This window comes from Solanum stenotomum, chromosome 11, assembly GCF_019186545.1.
Source record: "Solanum stenotomum isolate F172 chromosome 11, ASM1918654v1, whole genome shotgun sequence".
NCBI lineage: Eukaryota > Viridiplantae > Streptophyta > Magnoliopsida > Solanales > Solanaceae > Solanum > Solanum stenotomum.
Window position 1 is genome coordinate 24,146,515 of NC_064292.1, and position 17,057 is coordinate 24,163,571.

At 37.3% G+C, this 17,057-nt stretch overlaps 1 protein-coding gene across 1 annotated transcript; it reads right to left on the reverse strand.

Moving 5' to 3' along the window:
- Positions 1-11,345: 11,345 nt before the first annotated feature.
- Positions 11,346-16,122, reverse strand: LOC125845777 (uncharacterized). The gene is made up of 2 exons (XM_049525306.1): positions 15,832-16,122; positions 11,346-11,405 (listed from the first exon to the last, which is right to left on the reverse strand). Exons 1-2 carry the CDS (start codon positions 16,120-16,122, stop codon positions 11,346-11,348), a joined length of 351 nt encoding a protein of 116 aa, XP_049381263.1.
- Between the last annotated feature and the right edge of the window lie 935 nt (positions 16,123-17,057).

A 17,057-nucleotide genomic window follows, 5' to 3' on the forward strand; every position in this document is an offset into this window, starting at 1 on the left:
TTTAGCTACGACTAGTTAGAACTAAGTTTTATTTTTCTAATAATTCTCAAAACCACTCTGTTGGCAACGATCCCAACCCTTGGTTGGGTTACTAAACTATTGTACGATCTGAGACACTTACATTGGAAGTTGTGTCTTGATTACGCAAACATCAGAGGGCATTTGTGCCAATATTCTCCTTTCAATTGTATTTTGGCATTTCGTTACTTTCAGTTTTTGGATGATTGTAGTATTTTGTTTTTGTTTTTATTATAGTGCTTCATTTTGTTTTTATCTCTCTTTGCATCTTTCTCTCAAAATTTTCTCTTGCCCCGTGAATTTTGGAAATGATGAAATGCTTGAGTTTTTATTGATAATAATTTGAGGATTGATTGTGTTCAATATCAATGTCTTGAATAGTACTCACGATGAGCATGGTGTAAAGTGTTTGTGTTGCAAGAATGAAATCAATGTGGTTGCACTTTTTAGTGAAGTTTTTGAATCTTTAATTGATTAGATTCATTTTGATGTGAGCCTTGCAATGAATATTGCATGCAACCTTTTAGGCTTTTCAAACTATGCTAAATGGGTGTATTTTAAGTGTCATGTGTGGTGATGTTTTACTTGAAAGCATGTGTGTGAAATTCTAGAATTTATTTTGTTAGTCTAAATGTCTATGCCTTGGTAAGCGTAAGTCATGATCTTGAGAAAAAATTCTGAGAGGGAACCCAAACTTTCATATCCTTTGTGACAACCTAGTAAGGGTGTGCATCCATTTTTGCACCATTTGAGCCTAAACCATTTTTTGAAAACCATATTGAAACCCCTTGAGCCAAACTGTCCTTACCTTCTCACCCAAAATCCTTTTTGAACCATTGGTTTGTTTGAATAGCCAACTTAGGCCAAAAGCCTAAGTTGGGGTGTGGAAAGGAAGGAGGAAGAAAAGCCAAGTGAAAGGCAAAGAAATATGAAATCAGAATCAACTGTGAAGTTTGTTATAAAAAGAAGGAACCCTCCTTATAAAAAAATGAACAGAAATATTGTGATCAACAGTGTAAAAAAAATTGAAATGAAAAAGAGAGTTGATGGAATAAGAGGGTAACCAATAAAATGATTGACAAGTCAAAGTTTGAGTTCTCAAATGAAAAAGAATGAAAAGAACTTGAGAAGAGGTGAAGATGATTGCAACAATGCTTTGAAAAGGTGAAGTCACTAAACCAAATTGACCATACCTTAACCCTCAGTCTCATTACAAGCCTAAAAGAACCTTGAGATCTTGCATGAATTAGGTTGTGTGATGATTGAAAAATATGGGCAAACCTACGGGATAAAGCTTGCATGTATTTCTCTTTTGAGAGAGTGAGAGTTGCATTGATTCCTTACTCATTTATTCATTTTCTTTGTGAGAGCAAGGAATCGTTCTTGATGTGAGGTTACTTGAATGCATTTGTTAAAGCATGATCTTGCAATTAGAAAAGAAGCTATAGTGATCTTGAGCTTATGTTGAGACTGGCTAGTCATCATTTGAAGCTTCTCGATCATGATTGAGTGTAGCATGTTGTTTAGAGTAGTCTTGTACTAACACTTGCATGTTTAGCTCTCATTGAGTATCGTTATAGACACCCTTGTTGAGTTGATTGTTTTCTTGATTTACTTGAGGACAAGCAAAAGTTTAAGATGGGGGTATTGATAACTGGTAGATTTACACTCATTTGAGGCCTATTTAGCTCCACAATTAGCGTCCTCAATGCCTAATTATGCCCTATTTTAATTATATTTATTTTTTTGCAGCTATCAAGGCTAAAGGACAAGACAAGGATAAATGTTTGAAAGAATGACCAAAAATATTTTTAAAATGCAGATCCCACATTGTTGATCGCCTAGAAAGAAGGGTAGATCACCCAACGGGTATGACTTCATCACAATACTTGAATTCATTGAGGAAGTTCGGCAAACAAAAAGGGAAACAACAACTCGTCGAATGAGAAAGGCGAACATGCTGACTATGGCAAAAGGGAACAGTACATGAAGAGAAATTGAAGGCTTGAAAGGCAAACAAGGAGGTACTCGTTGATACGCCAAATGTCAAAGGCAAACTCGAACGAGCTTGTCGACTAAGGTTCAAATAACTGAAGTCTAGAACAAGAGTAAGGCGAGCTGGAGAGCAGTTAACGATTCACCTAATATGATCGGCGAGCCCGACTAACGTCACCCAATGGGTCACGCATTGAGTTTTGGGCTAAAATTTGGAGGAATTATAAATAGTCCAACAAAGAGAGAAAGTAGAGAGTTCGAAAGTTCTGAGTCTTGAAAAAATAGTTAGAGAATTCTGAATCTTTTCTTAGAGAGAGAAATATTTTACTTTGTGAAGAGCACTTTTAGTTTTGGGGGGTTTTCAACTTTTGCACCTGAAATTGACAATTTTAAGTAGAAATTCAAAGTGGGTATTACTTGTAATTGCTAATTTCATGTTACCTATGACTGCTTTCATGGAAGGTATAATTTCTTTACTCTCTATGATGGGTGGCTAAAACCCCAAAATCTCGGGTGCAATAATAGGGTTAGGTGTTGATTTGATGTATGGGGTATTGTGTTATGCTTTGTTTTGTTGTTGTTCATGCATGCATTTGGGCTAATTTGAATTGAATTAATTTATGGATTAAGGTTGCAAACTTAATTCCTACATTTGATCTTTGATTGATGCTTTAAAGAGATTGATTGGAGTAGGTAATTAGTCTGATACTTACAATCTAGGTTTGATGTCTGTAACTTGCTTGAAAATAGAAGTTATGGGTCGGATCTATTTTCCCTGTTGTTGTATCGAAAGAGAGAATAGTGTAATGTATTTGATTGTTTAGTATAGCACATAGATGAGACAGAAAGGAGATTCTATGAACTGATGTTGTGAGATCCAAAGAAGATTAATATCATTAAAGATGACTCATCCTATCCATGAATGTTCATCGCTATAGAGCAACACAATTACCCCTATGTGACATCGTTCAATTCCCGCACCATTATATTACTTGTTACTTATTTAAATTTCTGAAATCTTGGCTTAATTTTGACTTTTGATAATCAAATCCTTTTATTAAATTTGGTGGAATCATCCACCACTTTTTTTATTGTTGCAAATGAATGAATTTACATTCCAAATTTCTTGATAGAATTCCTTTTCTTGTAGTGGGATTCGACCCCGACTCTTATTTGGGTAGTTTTCACTACATAAAAAGCTAATTTTGCAGAGGTTTAATTAATGAGGTTGTAGTAACCTTTGCAAAAGTATAGTAATTGTTATCCTAACCCCTCTAATTTTTCACTAGATTGTGAGGGTCATAACCCAGTATTCCTTAAAAAGTATAAGCCTACTTTAATTTGTTTTGTGTTTAGACATAAAGAACCATAAATATCTTTCAACTTTAATTCCCCCCCCCCCCCCCCAAAAAAATCGTAGAACCTTGTGAGTTTCTTCTCAATTCTCATTTTCTCGCAACTCACCCCCTCCTCTTTCACTCTCAAATTTCTCCCAAATTCAGATTTCTTCAACATGTATTTGCTTGATTGCTGAGATCTACGGGGCCTAAAGCCTAACTTCAACACGTTCTAAGTAGATTGTTGGTTGATTGGTGAGTTTTTCAAGTTTGTTTGGTAGATAAGAATAATTGATGGTTATAGAAGCTGGATTTTTTCAGGTTTAGTTCTAAGCAGAAATTGCTCATTTCGATTTTCAATAGTGCTAGAAATCGCTAGATCAAAGGGTTTTTTCTTCCTCATTTTTTATTTTACTTTCAAATTGTAATTTAATTTTGTTTTATCTTACATGTGGATTTTATATTTATTTTCTCTGCTTATCTCTTTTTCCTTAACTGATTCTTCGCCCTAGCCCTTCTCTACTGAAATTAACAAAATATTTTTTGTTTATTCTTTCCGTTTTCAAATAATTAAGTAAAAAGGGAGAAACATGAAGTATTTTAATCATATCTTGTTCGAAATTAACTGATTGGTTAGTCCAGAAATTTGGAATTAGTCATTTTCATTCTAGTGTTTGTGGAGCCAGATTTTTTGTGCTAATGTTTACAATTCATGAAAGTTTTTTCATAAAATGAGTTGCTCTTATTTCACTCTAGTAGCAATGTGATCTCGTGTATTGAGATTTATGCTTGATCGCTTGATTCTAGTGTAATTTATGCCTTTTTGAAATTTCAAATTGGTGAATAAATTCAATTCTTAACAATAGTTGATATCTTAAAAAGGTTAAGCATAATCTCGTTGGAGAAAAGTAAAAACATTAGCAAACCTAAATTAGTTATATAACTTGTGATGTATTAAGATAGTATTTTAGTCGCGTATATAATCAGTTCACAACATGATGATAGCACAGGTAACAATGACAAGTCAAGCAAAAGCTAAAAGACACAATTGGTAAAGCAATTGTTAAATTCAAATTGTTGACAGTAGCACATGAACAGTAGCTATAAGGTTAAATCCTCAGACATAAATATGAAATTTTTCTAAACTCTAAACCACTACAATCAGTAATTTAGTTCCATCGGAGCCATCATTCTGCCCCCTCCCCCGATTAGCAATAACTTTCAGATGCTTCAATTGTATGTGTAATTATATGGTTATTTGCTTGTTTATCTTAACATCTAAGTATTGATTAACGTTTCAAAGACACTTCATCCAATTCTAAGTGTCAACGATCATTAGTCAGTATATAACCCAACCAAATGAGTTGGGGTCGATCCCACAGAGTAGCTTTCTTTTGAATTCAAATACGAAAGTATGTCGGTGACCTTTTCAGCTAAACAAACACAACACTTAATAGTTTAACAGTCAAATTCCAGGATGTTGCTACCAACCCACTTCAACAATTAATGAGGAACAATCAAATAACTAAAGAACACTTGGGGGATTGACTAACCAATTGCCACATTCAACTTAGTAGGTGTACATCATTACCAACAATGCTAATTTGTCGCAGGTAAAATGAACCATAAGTAAGGCAATTTTCTCTTGAATAACTACCTTATTTCCGTTGAGTTATCTCGAACCTCAACACTATCCATAAAATGACCAGCCCACGTTCTCATCAAATCCACTCTTTCAAGCTAGATACAAGGCTGAATCTTAGGTTTCACTTTCTCAGGCTAAAACCATCGAGACCCACTACTAAGGATGCCAAATTACTACGTTGGTTCTGTACTTCTCTCTCGAGCAAGAACAAAACTCTAAAATCTGTCACACTAAATATGCAATAATGAAGTAATACCACCGTAATAATTCAGACCCGCTTCAAAATAGCACCAAAAATAACTAATCAATAACACTCATTTAGTAAAATGCAACAATTGGTCACATTGTCAAACCCTCAAGGTTAGGGTTTTAGCCAATCATAATGAAAAGATGAAATTCAATACCTGCCACGTTTTCCATAGCTGAGTAAATGAAATTCGAAAGTTAAAATTAACTAAAATTTTCTCTATTACAAAATCCCAATGAAAAACCCTTGCTAAAATCACTTGAATCCACAATTGTAGTATTTGTGCTCTCAATCTTTTGTTCCTCACGTTTCTGAATGCCTTCTCTCTTGCAAAAATCAATTTATACAGGTTTGATGTGTGGCTTTTGGGGACCAATTGCTGAGGTAAGTCAGGCTTCGTCGATCGTTCAGCGACTCATCGATTGTCGTTCGTCTCGACTTCATTTTTCACATCTTCTTAGTCCAACCACTATAATTTTAAGCAAGCCAGATCGAGATCACTGTTTCATTCCGCGATGCGCCCTTTTTCCCTTTATCTCACCCATCAGCACTTATTTGGATCTCCATCAGTACTTTTGGCGTCTTTGTCATCCATCGCCGAAGCGATCGACGCCACGCCAAGTGGAACTGCTGCTCGCCGAAGTTACTCCTAATCCAGCCTTAGTGTTCTGCAACTTTAGGCGGTAGAGGGTCAACTTGGCGAGTCAGCGAGTGACATCGGTGATCATTAGACTTGTGTTTCCCTTTTCTTTTTTGCTCGTATTGTCTTTGTTGCCCATTTTTGTCCTAGCTTTGTTTCTCAATCCATATATATGAAGATCAAGGGTTTTACATCAGCTTTAGGTACAAAATAAGCATTTGAGGACACTAAATCATTATAAATGAAGCCTTAAATTAGTCCAAATCTCAGACTCATCAACACCCCCAACTTAAACTTTTGCTTGTCCTCAAATAAAACTCAAGTCCAGCGGTTCGAAAAGGATGTCTCAAACAGTGTAACACAAGACTCAATCATGAATGCACACAAAAAGACTCAACTTACTAATGCAAGGAGCAATTGTGCACTCAAAGGTTCAAGTTGTGACTCACCATTCCCAAAGATTCTCAAGTTCACAATACTTGTTTCAAATGAAAGTTCAAGCTTAACAAAGGTACTCAAATGCCCTCACACAAAGATGATTCCATATTCACACACTATTCTTCAATAATTTAAAGCTCTGGAATCACATAAAACTCTCACACTCACAAAGATGAATACATGCATGACTTCACCCATAGGTTTGCCCTTATTTTTCCAACCAGCATTCATTTCAGCTTACTCAAGATCAAAAAGGTCTTTTCAAGGCTTGTAACGGGGTTGAGTATAAAGGTATGGTCATTTAGCCTGAGTGTTTCTATCCTCCTGAAATGTGGTATGAACAACACTTGCTTTCCTTTTCTTCAACATTTTCACCCATGCTCAAAATTCACCCCATTATTCACTTCTCATTGAATACCGGACACCCCATTTCCTTTGCACTTTCACAACTTTATTTCAAAACTTTTTCGGTCCTTTTCTTTTTCATTCTTCTTTTCTTGTTCTCTTTTTTTTGTATGGAGGAGTTCCATGTTTTTCACAACCATGGATCAAGGGGGACTTCTTTGCACTTCTTGATTTACCTTCTCTTTTCACCACACCCCCAACTTAGGTTTTTGGCCTAAGTTATTCAAACAAACATCAATTCATGATGATTATGGGTGCATGGGTAAAGAGGGGTTACAATTGCATCAAGTTTCTTCCAAGAAATGGGTAAGTCTCAAAGGGTGGTCAAGTAATGTTCACACACTGGCAAGGTAGGCCATAAAAGGGGTATAATGTCAAATTGTTTCACTCTTCCAATTGTTGCCTAAGATCATTTCAAGAGCTTGCATCACTTAGTCAACCGGACCAACGGGGTAAATTCTAGGTGTCATCACACATTGTTCACGGTAAGCTCATCACACAAGGCATTGGCACCAATATCAAACAAGACTCCACACTTTCACTAGTGTGCAATGTTCATCACAAGAGACTCATTCAACACCCGGCTAGTCACAACGAGATGTAAAAAGTTCACATATTATCTATGCAACTTTATTTGGCCTAATCGTAGCCGCACATTCATTTTTGTTCGATTGAGAGCACCATTCAAGTCATCGGTATTGATCATAACCGATACTCAAATTTGCACAAGAACAGCCACAATTAAACACACAATAGGTGGCAAAAAATTTCAAAAGGGTCCAAACACACAAGGGACTCAGTGACCAAGCACACACCCCCACCAAAAGCATTCAACATTGTCCCCAATGTGAGTAGAGAACGGACAATACCACAAATAAAATAAAAATAAATATAAAAGCTAACAAATAAAGATAAAATACTAGTATGTAAACAGGCATAGCAAGGTGACGAGGAATCTTCACTAAGTGCCCACTTGCGAGAAATGAAACAGTCGTTGAATGTCTCGGTGGTGCGCCAAATGGTCCGGATATCGCCCTTATTTCCAATATGCAACACGCTCAGAAAGGGGAAAATCGTAGGAGATGAAGGAGATCGCCGAACAGATCGGCGGTTCGCATAATGGACTTGTAACATCGCCAAACAATCATTGGGTTAAGTTATCAGCGCTGGAGTAGAATAAGGGGGAAAGTCGGGTCGCCCAAGCACTTTGGCGAATGGTCAAGTGATGAAAATGTCCTGCCGAATGTTCCAGTATGTCAACTACATTTTAGAAGTCCAGAAGGCAGATTATGTCAGGCTCGCCGAACGGATTTGGTGATCCGCCAATGGCATCTCCATCTCACACAATATCTTGCACTAGCAAAATCAATACACATTATTTAAAATACTAACACTTGGGTTGCCTTCCAAGAAGCGCCTTATTTAACGTTGTGGCACAATATGGAAATTCTCTCAAGCCTCTTCAAGATACACCACCTCAATCAGAGAGATCTCTTGGCACTCACCAAAGTATAACTTCAAGCGTTGTCCATTCACTTTGAATGCGGGTCATTCTTTACCTTTAAATTCAATGGCACCATTTGTGAACAACCGTGTTACTCTAAACGGACCTGACCATTTGGATTTGAGCTTTCCTGGAAAGAGTCTGAGTCGAGAGTTAAAAAGTAACACCCAATCTCCCACACTGAACTCCCTCTTAAGGATTTTAGAATCATGCCATTTCTTCATGTTTTCCTTGTAAAGAGCTGAACTTTCGTAAGCCTTGAACCTGAATTCGTCCAACTCATTTAATTGATCTACCCTCTATTTTGAAGTATTTGTGATATACCGTGAGTTTACGGTATTTCTAATACATTTCACTTACAAGTTGTGTGTGTCTAGGGACTTTTTATATTGGTTTTTATGTGTTTTTATCATGTTTTGCAGGAAAGGTGTTCAGGCGCGATAGTATAGACACAGTTGAAAGAAATGCAGAAATAGGGAATTCACGGAGGTGATCTACGGACCATAGGTCCATTCATGATCCATAGGTGATTACCGTAGATCAGCAGGCATGGTATTGAGGACAAATCAGGGAAATCTGACCAAGTGTGGAACCACGGTGTCCATTGACGGTCTGTAGATTGATCTACGGACTGTACTGTTGATCCGTAGAATGATACTACGAGGGTTCCAGTACCTGATTTTTGAAGATTCTAAGTATGGAGCTACGAAGGGGATTGACGGATCGTAGATCGATTTACGGTATGTACTGTTAGTCCGTCGTTTGCTTCAGAGAAGTTGATTTTTTGGAAGCAAAAATATTTTCTAAGTCCTGGCTGACGGAAGGGACTTACAGACCGTAGATCCATCGACGGTCCGTAAGTCAGTCTCGTGGATTGAAGACGCGTACCTGAACAAACTTTCCTTAATTTATTTCCCTTTTAATTTAGGATTTGTTTTCTATAAATAGGACATGTAAACCTCGTTTTTGAGGGTTAGACATTATTATTCTATTTTTACTTTGTGACTTTGGAGATTAAGTTGCAACCCTAGAAATTATTGATTTGATACATTCGTTTTGAAGATTTTGGCTTTGCAATTCAAGTTGAAACTCTGGGTTTATTATTCTCGTTATGTAAGTTCATGATTTATTCATCTAATATTATGAATTGTGTTCTTGTTAGTATGGGTAACTAAATCCACAACTAGGGTTGTGGGAACCATTACCGATTAACAAAGTATGAATAGTAAATAAGTAATTCTTGAATAGTGTTTTGCATGCATTGATAATTCTTTCATTTAAAAGTCTTTTTAACGAGTGCACGCGATAGAACTCGCCTTGTTGTTACTTGCCGGATCAAGGAGGTAATCAACAGGAAAAGAATTATCAACATAGATTTAGTGTGATACTATCTAATAGGCTAGTGTCGATTGGTGCGAAGTAATAACTAAGCCAAATATCGATTATGATGTCTAATATGAGGTAAAGGTAAGGGTTAGTAAATTATATACACGTAGCCGGATCAAGGTGCGGGGTGAAATTCTCTAGATGCCGGATCAAGGATTTAGAGATACCTAACTTATCACTTTGCATGTAACACACTAGGAAAGGATTGTGATTACTAGGATTACTGCGTTATGAGCTTGTGGGGAACACATTTACCCTAGTTAATCTTCTTATCTTGATAACAACCGACATTGACTTTTGATTATTGATCACTTACTGAATTCTTACAATTTGTTTCACAAATCCCCCCTTTTTATTTCTTGTTTCTAGAAGTACTTTGGCTAATTGAATATAATTGTTGGTTAAAGTAAAGTCTAAACCATTTTCCTCGTGGGATCGACCCCAACCTACAAGTTGGGTTCTTTACTTGATAACGATCGCTTATACTTCTTTAGGGAGGTGTAATTTGAGTGTGTCAATTTGCCCAGTCCATATTTAGAGCTTTCAATGCCCATGATGCTTTGTATTCTAATTCAACTGGTAGATGGCAAGATTTTATGAAGACTAGCTGATACGGAGACATACAAATTGGTGTTTTGTATGCAGTCTGATATGCTTATTAGTTGTACGCTATCAAAGATACTTCATCCAATACCAAGCATCAGCGATCGTTCAATAGTAATATAACCCAACTAGTGAGTTGGGGTCGAGTCCCAAGGGAGTGGTTCGTACTCAAGAATCAATAGATAAGCATAAATATGCTCAAGTCAATCATAGCTAAAAACATTTACGAAGAAGAACATAATTCAAGTTAGGGGTGACTTAAGTGTCAAATATCAAAGGGGGTTTGTAATCTATTATCAACTAAAACAACAAATAACACGAATTTACCAATATGGAGACGGGATTCTTGGGATGTGATTGGATTATGGGTCAAGGTAAACAGCCGGGTAATTTCAAAAACATGAAGTTAAGATTGTATTTGCAACTACAACCCATTAAATTCAACCACAATTACGGAACGAAATCACTTTTAAACAGCAAATAAACTATCAATTAGCAATACCTAGTAGTTAATTCAACCCATAATCACATAATCACACCCCAAGAATTGGGATTTTAGCTACACATAGTAAAAAGGTAAAAACCATTACCAAGTTGTGTTTCCATCAACTGGGTAGGATTGATATAGTCTTTACATAGGTCTAAGATAAAGAATTTTCAGCACCCACTTCCAATTTCTTAGAAATGGAAATCTTCAAATCTTCAAAGCTAAGGAACAATGTCTCCAAACTCCCTTCTAAGTTCTGAAACTAAAGAATATTATATTTTTTACAAAAGATCAGATTACTAAGCTAAGAATTTAAACAAGTATTAATAGTTGTCAAAAATTGAGCTGCGAAGGACCAGTCGGTGCAATAAGTCGGGATCGTTGATCCAATCGGTGATCCGCCCTTTGGTCATTTGTATAACTATTTTGCTTTTGCCTTCAGCATCCTTGAGGTTCTGTAACTTTGGGCGATAAGGCACTACATCACAGAACTGTTCGGCAATTCGCTGACTGCTCTTTTCTCTCGCTGACTAGATTTTCTCCTTCAGCGCCTGGCACTCTGGAACATTAGGCGAGACCCTAGCCGTTCGGCAAATCACCTAATGTGTTAGGCGATCCTCAGGCATCTTTCTTCGTTCTTTCAGCCACCTTGTTCCTTTTTGGCCAACAGCGTCCATGTTTTGTCCCTAAATCCAAATACCTGAAATTCAAGGGTTTACATTAGTTATTGAGACAAAATATGCATTCGAGGACACTAAATCTATTAAAATAAAGCCTTATATGAGTCCAAATCATGGACTCAGCAACACCCACAACTTAAACTTTTGCTTTTCCTCAAGTAAAACTCAAGTTCAGCAGTTCAAAAAGGATGTCTCAAATAGTGCTACACAAGAATCAATCATGAATGCACACAAAAAGACAACTTACTCATGCAAGGATCAATTGTGCACTCAAGGATTCAAGTTGTGACTCACCATTACCAAAGAATCTCAAACTCACATTACTTGCTTCAAGTGCAAGTTCAAGCTCAACAAAGGTGATCAAATGCCCTCACACAAAGAATGATTCCATAATCACACACAATGGTTCAACAATTTAAAGCTCCGAAATCAAATGCAACGCTCACACTCACAAAGATGAACACAATGTATGATTTTTACCCATAGGTTTGCTCTTATTTTCCAATCGACTTTTGTTTCAGCTCATTCAAGATCAAAAAGGTCTTTTCAAGGCTTGTAATGGGGCTGAGGGAAAATGTATGGACATTTAGGCTCATAGGTTGTAATCCTCATGAAATGTGATGTGAACAACACTTTCTTTCATTTTATTCATCATTCTCTTCAAGTTGAAAAGTCACCTCTTATTCATCTTCCATGGACTATTGGAAACCCCATTTTTTTTGTATTTTTCACAACTTTATTCCACAACTTTTTCTTTCTTTTACTTTTTCATTCTTTTCTTCTTTTTCTCTTTTTTTTTATATATTGAGGGGTTTCATTTTTCTCAAAACATGGGTAAAAGGGACTTCTTTGCATTTTCTTGATTTTCCTTTTCTTTTCACAACACCCCAACATAGGATTTTGGCCTAAGTTGGCTATACAAACAGGCCACAAATCATGAGGATAATGGGTAATGGATCAAGAAAGGTTATGTTTTCATCAAGTTTCTTCCAATAAAAGGGTAAGGCTCAAGGGGTGTTCAAGAGGGTTTCACACACTCACAAGGTAGGCCACAAAAAGAGGTATAATGTCAAATTGGGTCACACTCTTTAAAGTTGCCTAAGATCATCTCAAGAAATTGCCTCACTTAGTTAACCGGACTAACGGGGTAAATTCTAAGTGTCATCATACATGGTTCTCGGTAAGGTCATGACACAAGGCATCAACACCAATTGTCAAGACCCAAGGGTAACCCCTAGACGTAACACGACGTACTCGACCTCAAAGGGGTCTCATACAAGCCCTTAGCATGGTCATAACATAAAAACATGGTAATGATGCGGAAATATTTAAAACTTTTACAATAGAAGTCAACTTCATTCATAAATGAAACTAGAAAACTAGACTTGTCTCAATCCCCATCTAAACATAAGAGTACAAATAAGGACAAAGCCCTTTACATCAATAAAGTCTTCATGAATAGGAAAATACAACATAGTCTAGAATATAGAAGAAAACTAGAACTAGAATCAATGGTATCTTGTCCTCGAACTTGAGGACTCACCAAGCTTAGGGAATAGTCGACTCAAGCTTCACCTTGAAGAAGTAGTAGTCTCAACGACCGAAACCTACACTCATAGTAAAAGGGTAGAGAAAGGGGTTAGCACAATTAATTGTACTAAGTATGGAAGCACGCATAAAAATAGTTACATCATGCAAAAAGGGACATTTAGTTGTAATCATGTCGTTATCAAGTTAAAAGTCATTATGCACATTTAAAGTAATCACCAAGTCAAACCATACCATAAACCACCTTAGACTACCATAGTCATACATAACTTACCTTAACCTCATCCAAGCCAACAAACATAGACAAGGAAAACATTATGTTTATAGTTCATAATAAGAAAGTCATTCCTAACACAAACTCATTTCATGCATACATGGATTCACACATATTCATGTCAAAAGTAAACCACAGCATAACCCCTTTATAGGTCTACTTATGCAATGTACAAGTGAAGTCCCATACCCCCACTCATACTAAGCAAAGCCTATTAAGAAGTCATGGATATAGCTCATGTTCATATTCACATTTATATTCATGGTCCATGTTCATGCATAGCATACATTAACTTCATAAAGCATCATGTTGACAAGCACATACCATAATCACTCTCCAAGCTTACTTGTGCAATGTATAAGTGAAGTCCCATACCCCCACTCATACTAAGTAAGACCCCTCAAGTAATCATAGCACATGTCTTGTATTCGTGTGCTCAGTTCATGTTTTTGTTCATGTCATGTCATGGATCTTGTTATTATCGTGTAGGGAAGTTTAGCTTTAACCGACATAGACCATGCGAGCTACATGGAATCCGGCATCCTGACACCCACACCGAAAAGAGGTGTTCTACTTTCCTAAGGTAGAACGAACATGTTTAGCTTATAGGTGGATCCACTAGCTAAGAGACCTATGTGGGCACATAGTTATGGGATGCGGAGATTGCTACTAGAAACCCGAACTGACTGATGTAAAAGGTTTCCATCTCTTGTTCCTATCCACTCGGTGCTAAGCCTAATTCCTTTTTTATAATCATGTTAAGTCTTTACTTTATAATCATGTTCATGGAAGAATGCATAGCACCCAACCATCGTGGTATCATGGTAGATCATGGATTCCTTAGAACCCTTAGTATGTGAGTAAGTCTTTCACATCATGTTCATGAGAGTGTCCTTTACAATCAACACAACCTTGATATCATATCATAGTTCTTTAATGCATAGATAAATGTAAGGGTGTAGGGGAAAAGGGTCTTTCATCAATTCCATCAACACACTATAACCATAAGATCATCACTACATAGTTGAACCACAAGTTCATATACAATCTTCATCAACCTACACAAACCCTAGCAATTTATCCCCACTTAAGGGTCATGAATCATGTCTTACAATTACACCAAAAAATACTACAATAGGCATGAATAAAACAAGATTCAATACTAGATTGACATTGATACAATTCATAGTAATCATCTTGCATTAATACACCAATCAAAATTCATGAAAAGGATGGATTTTAAACCCCTATCTTCAGCTTCTTCTTCTTTGTTCTTTAATGGAGTTTAGAGAGAGAAAAATTTTAGGAGCGAAGTGGGTTTGATTTTGAGTTGTGAGTTGTGAGAGTTAAAAGACTTCTTTAATACTTAAAAATACTTTAATTTACTTAAAACAACTAATAAAAACCTTCCCCCACCATAACTTAATTAATTAGTAAATTAGTAACCTACCCCACATAGGCCGACTTAAGGCTGCCTTCCCAGGCCCTATTCACAAGTCCTCGACCACGGGGCGTGGTTTGGACCATGAACCGCACTGGTCACTCGTAGTTTGGGTCTGAGGCTAGCCTTTTGGCCTTGGTCCAAGACCCATCCACGAGCCCCTATCTACAGGGTGTGGTATGGTCTACGGACCGTACTGTCCCCACGTGGATTGGGGCTGTAACTAGGAAATTTTGGGGACCATTGAGGAGGCTAAGGCTAGACTCATGACTCCCATCTTCGAGGCGTGATTCAGTCCATGCCTCGTGGTCCTCACTTCGTGGATGAGGATTTTTGGATAGCTTTTGAGAAGCCCATTGGCCCTCATCAAAGACCCTTGGGGGGTCCTTAGGGTGGACATGCCTTGACGTTTAGGGACTAACACATTAGTACTAGGTTAGGGAAGTTATTTTATGATTCTTATCTTAACGTTAACCCTATTTAGGACACTAAGCTTCATGTTAGGCTCTAGCTTAGATCATTAGATTTTTGGGATGTTACATTATCTCCCCCTTGGGAACATTCATCCCTGAATGATGACCAAAACACCAAACTAAGTTAGAAACTCTAGACTAGCAGCCCATCATGCATGAAACATCAAAAATGAGCAAAACTCACAAATGCACTATTCACCATATGAAATATTCAAAAGGAGGAAACTCCATTTCACAACATGGCCAAAACAACACAAGAAACTAGGAACTACATCTACTAACTCAATACGCATGTAGCTCATCAATTCACATAAGCATGGGAGGAACTAACTTCTTCAACTCAAGCAAGCTCAACACAACAATATTAAGCCAACATGTCATTTCATCAAGACATCATTAAGCATGTTCCTCATTTCATTTCATGGAGTCAAAAATGCAATCATCATACAAAATGCAAATCAACATGAGGAATATTTAAATCATAAAAACTCAACATATACTAAAAAATGAATTATCACAAGAACATGCACAATATAGGGAAATCATGGAAAATCATACGCCACTCATGACTCCCAAAACACTAAACTTAAGAGGAACTAGCAACCTCATGCTTGGATAGGAGTAGAAAGAAAAAGATGAGGGTAACGGTACATCATATCGGCCTCGGCCTTCCATGTATCACCCTCAACAAGTTGTTTCCTCCAAAGAACCTTAACGGAGGCTACTTCCTTGTTTCTTAACTTCTTCACTTGCCGGTCGAAAATATCAACCAAAACCTCTTCATAAGAAAGGTTTTCATCAACTCCTAAACCTTCTAAAGGAAGGATGGACACTGGATCACCAATACACTTTTTGAGCATATAGACATGAGACACTGGGGCTAACTCATTTGGCAAGTCCACCTCATAAGCAACTTTTCCAATACACTTCAAGATTTGGTATGGGCCCACATACTGGGGACTAAGTTTCCCCTTCTTTCCAAACCTCATGACACCTTCCATAGGTGAGATTTTCAAGTAGACGCAATCACCAACCTCAAATTCAAGATCCCTTCTTCTATGGTCGGCATAAGACTTTTGCCGACTTTGGGCCATCTTCAACCTCTATCTAATGAGTCAAACTTTTTCAATGGCATCATGCACTAGTTCGGGACCAATTAGAGCAAACTCACGTACCTCAAACCGCCCAATCGGAGATCTACACCTTCTTCCATATAGTGCTTCAAATGGATCCATGGCAATGCTAGAGTGGTAACTATTGTTGTAGGCAAATCTATCAAAGGAAGATGATCATCTCAATTACCCTTGAAATCAATCAAACACACCCTTAACATTTCCTCTAAGGTTTGAATGGTGCATTCGTCTTGACCATTTGTTTGAGGGTGGAAAGCGATACTAAGTTTAACATTGGTACCAAGCCCTTGTGGAAAGCATTCCAAAAATGTGAAGTAAATTGTGCACCTCGATCCGATATGATAGACAAAGGAACCCCGTGTAACTTCACTACTTCCTTGATATACAACTTGGCATAGTCTTCTGCCAAAAAAATAACCTTGATAGGAATGAAATGGGCTGATTTCGTCATCCTATCAACAATGACCCAAATAGAATCATGTTGCCTTTGAGTACGAGGCAAAACCACAACAAAGTTCATATTCACCTCCTCCCACTTCCAAGTGGGAAGATTTATATCTTGGAACAAACCTCCCGGTTTCAAGTGTTTGGCCTTAACTTGTTGACAATTCGGATATTTGGCCACAAAACTCGCTATATCCTTCTTCATACCATTCCAACAATAGACTTCCCGTAGATCACGGTACATCTTGGTGGCTCCCGAATGGATAGAATACCACGAACCATGAGCCTCTTCTAAAATTTGCTCCCTTAAGCCGTCAACATCCGGAACACATAATCTACCTTAGTACCTAAGCACCCCA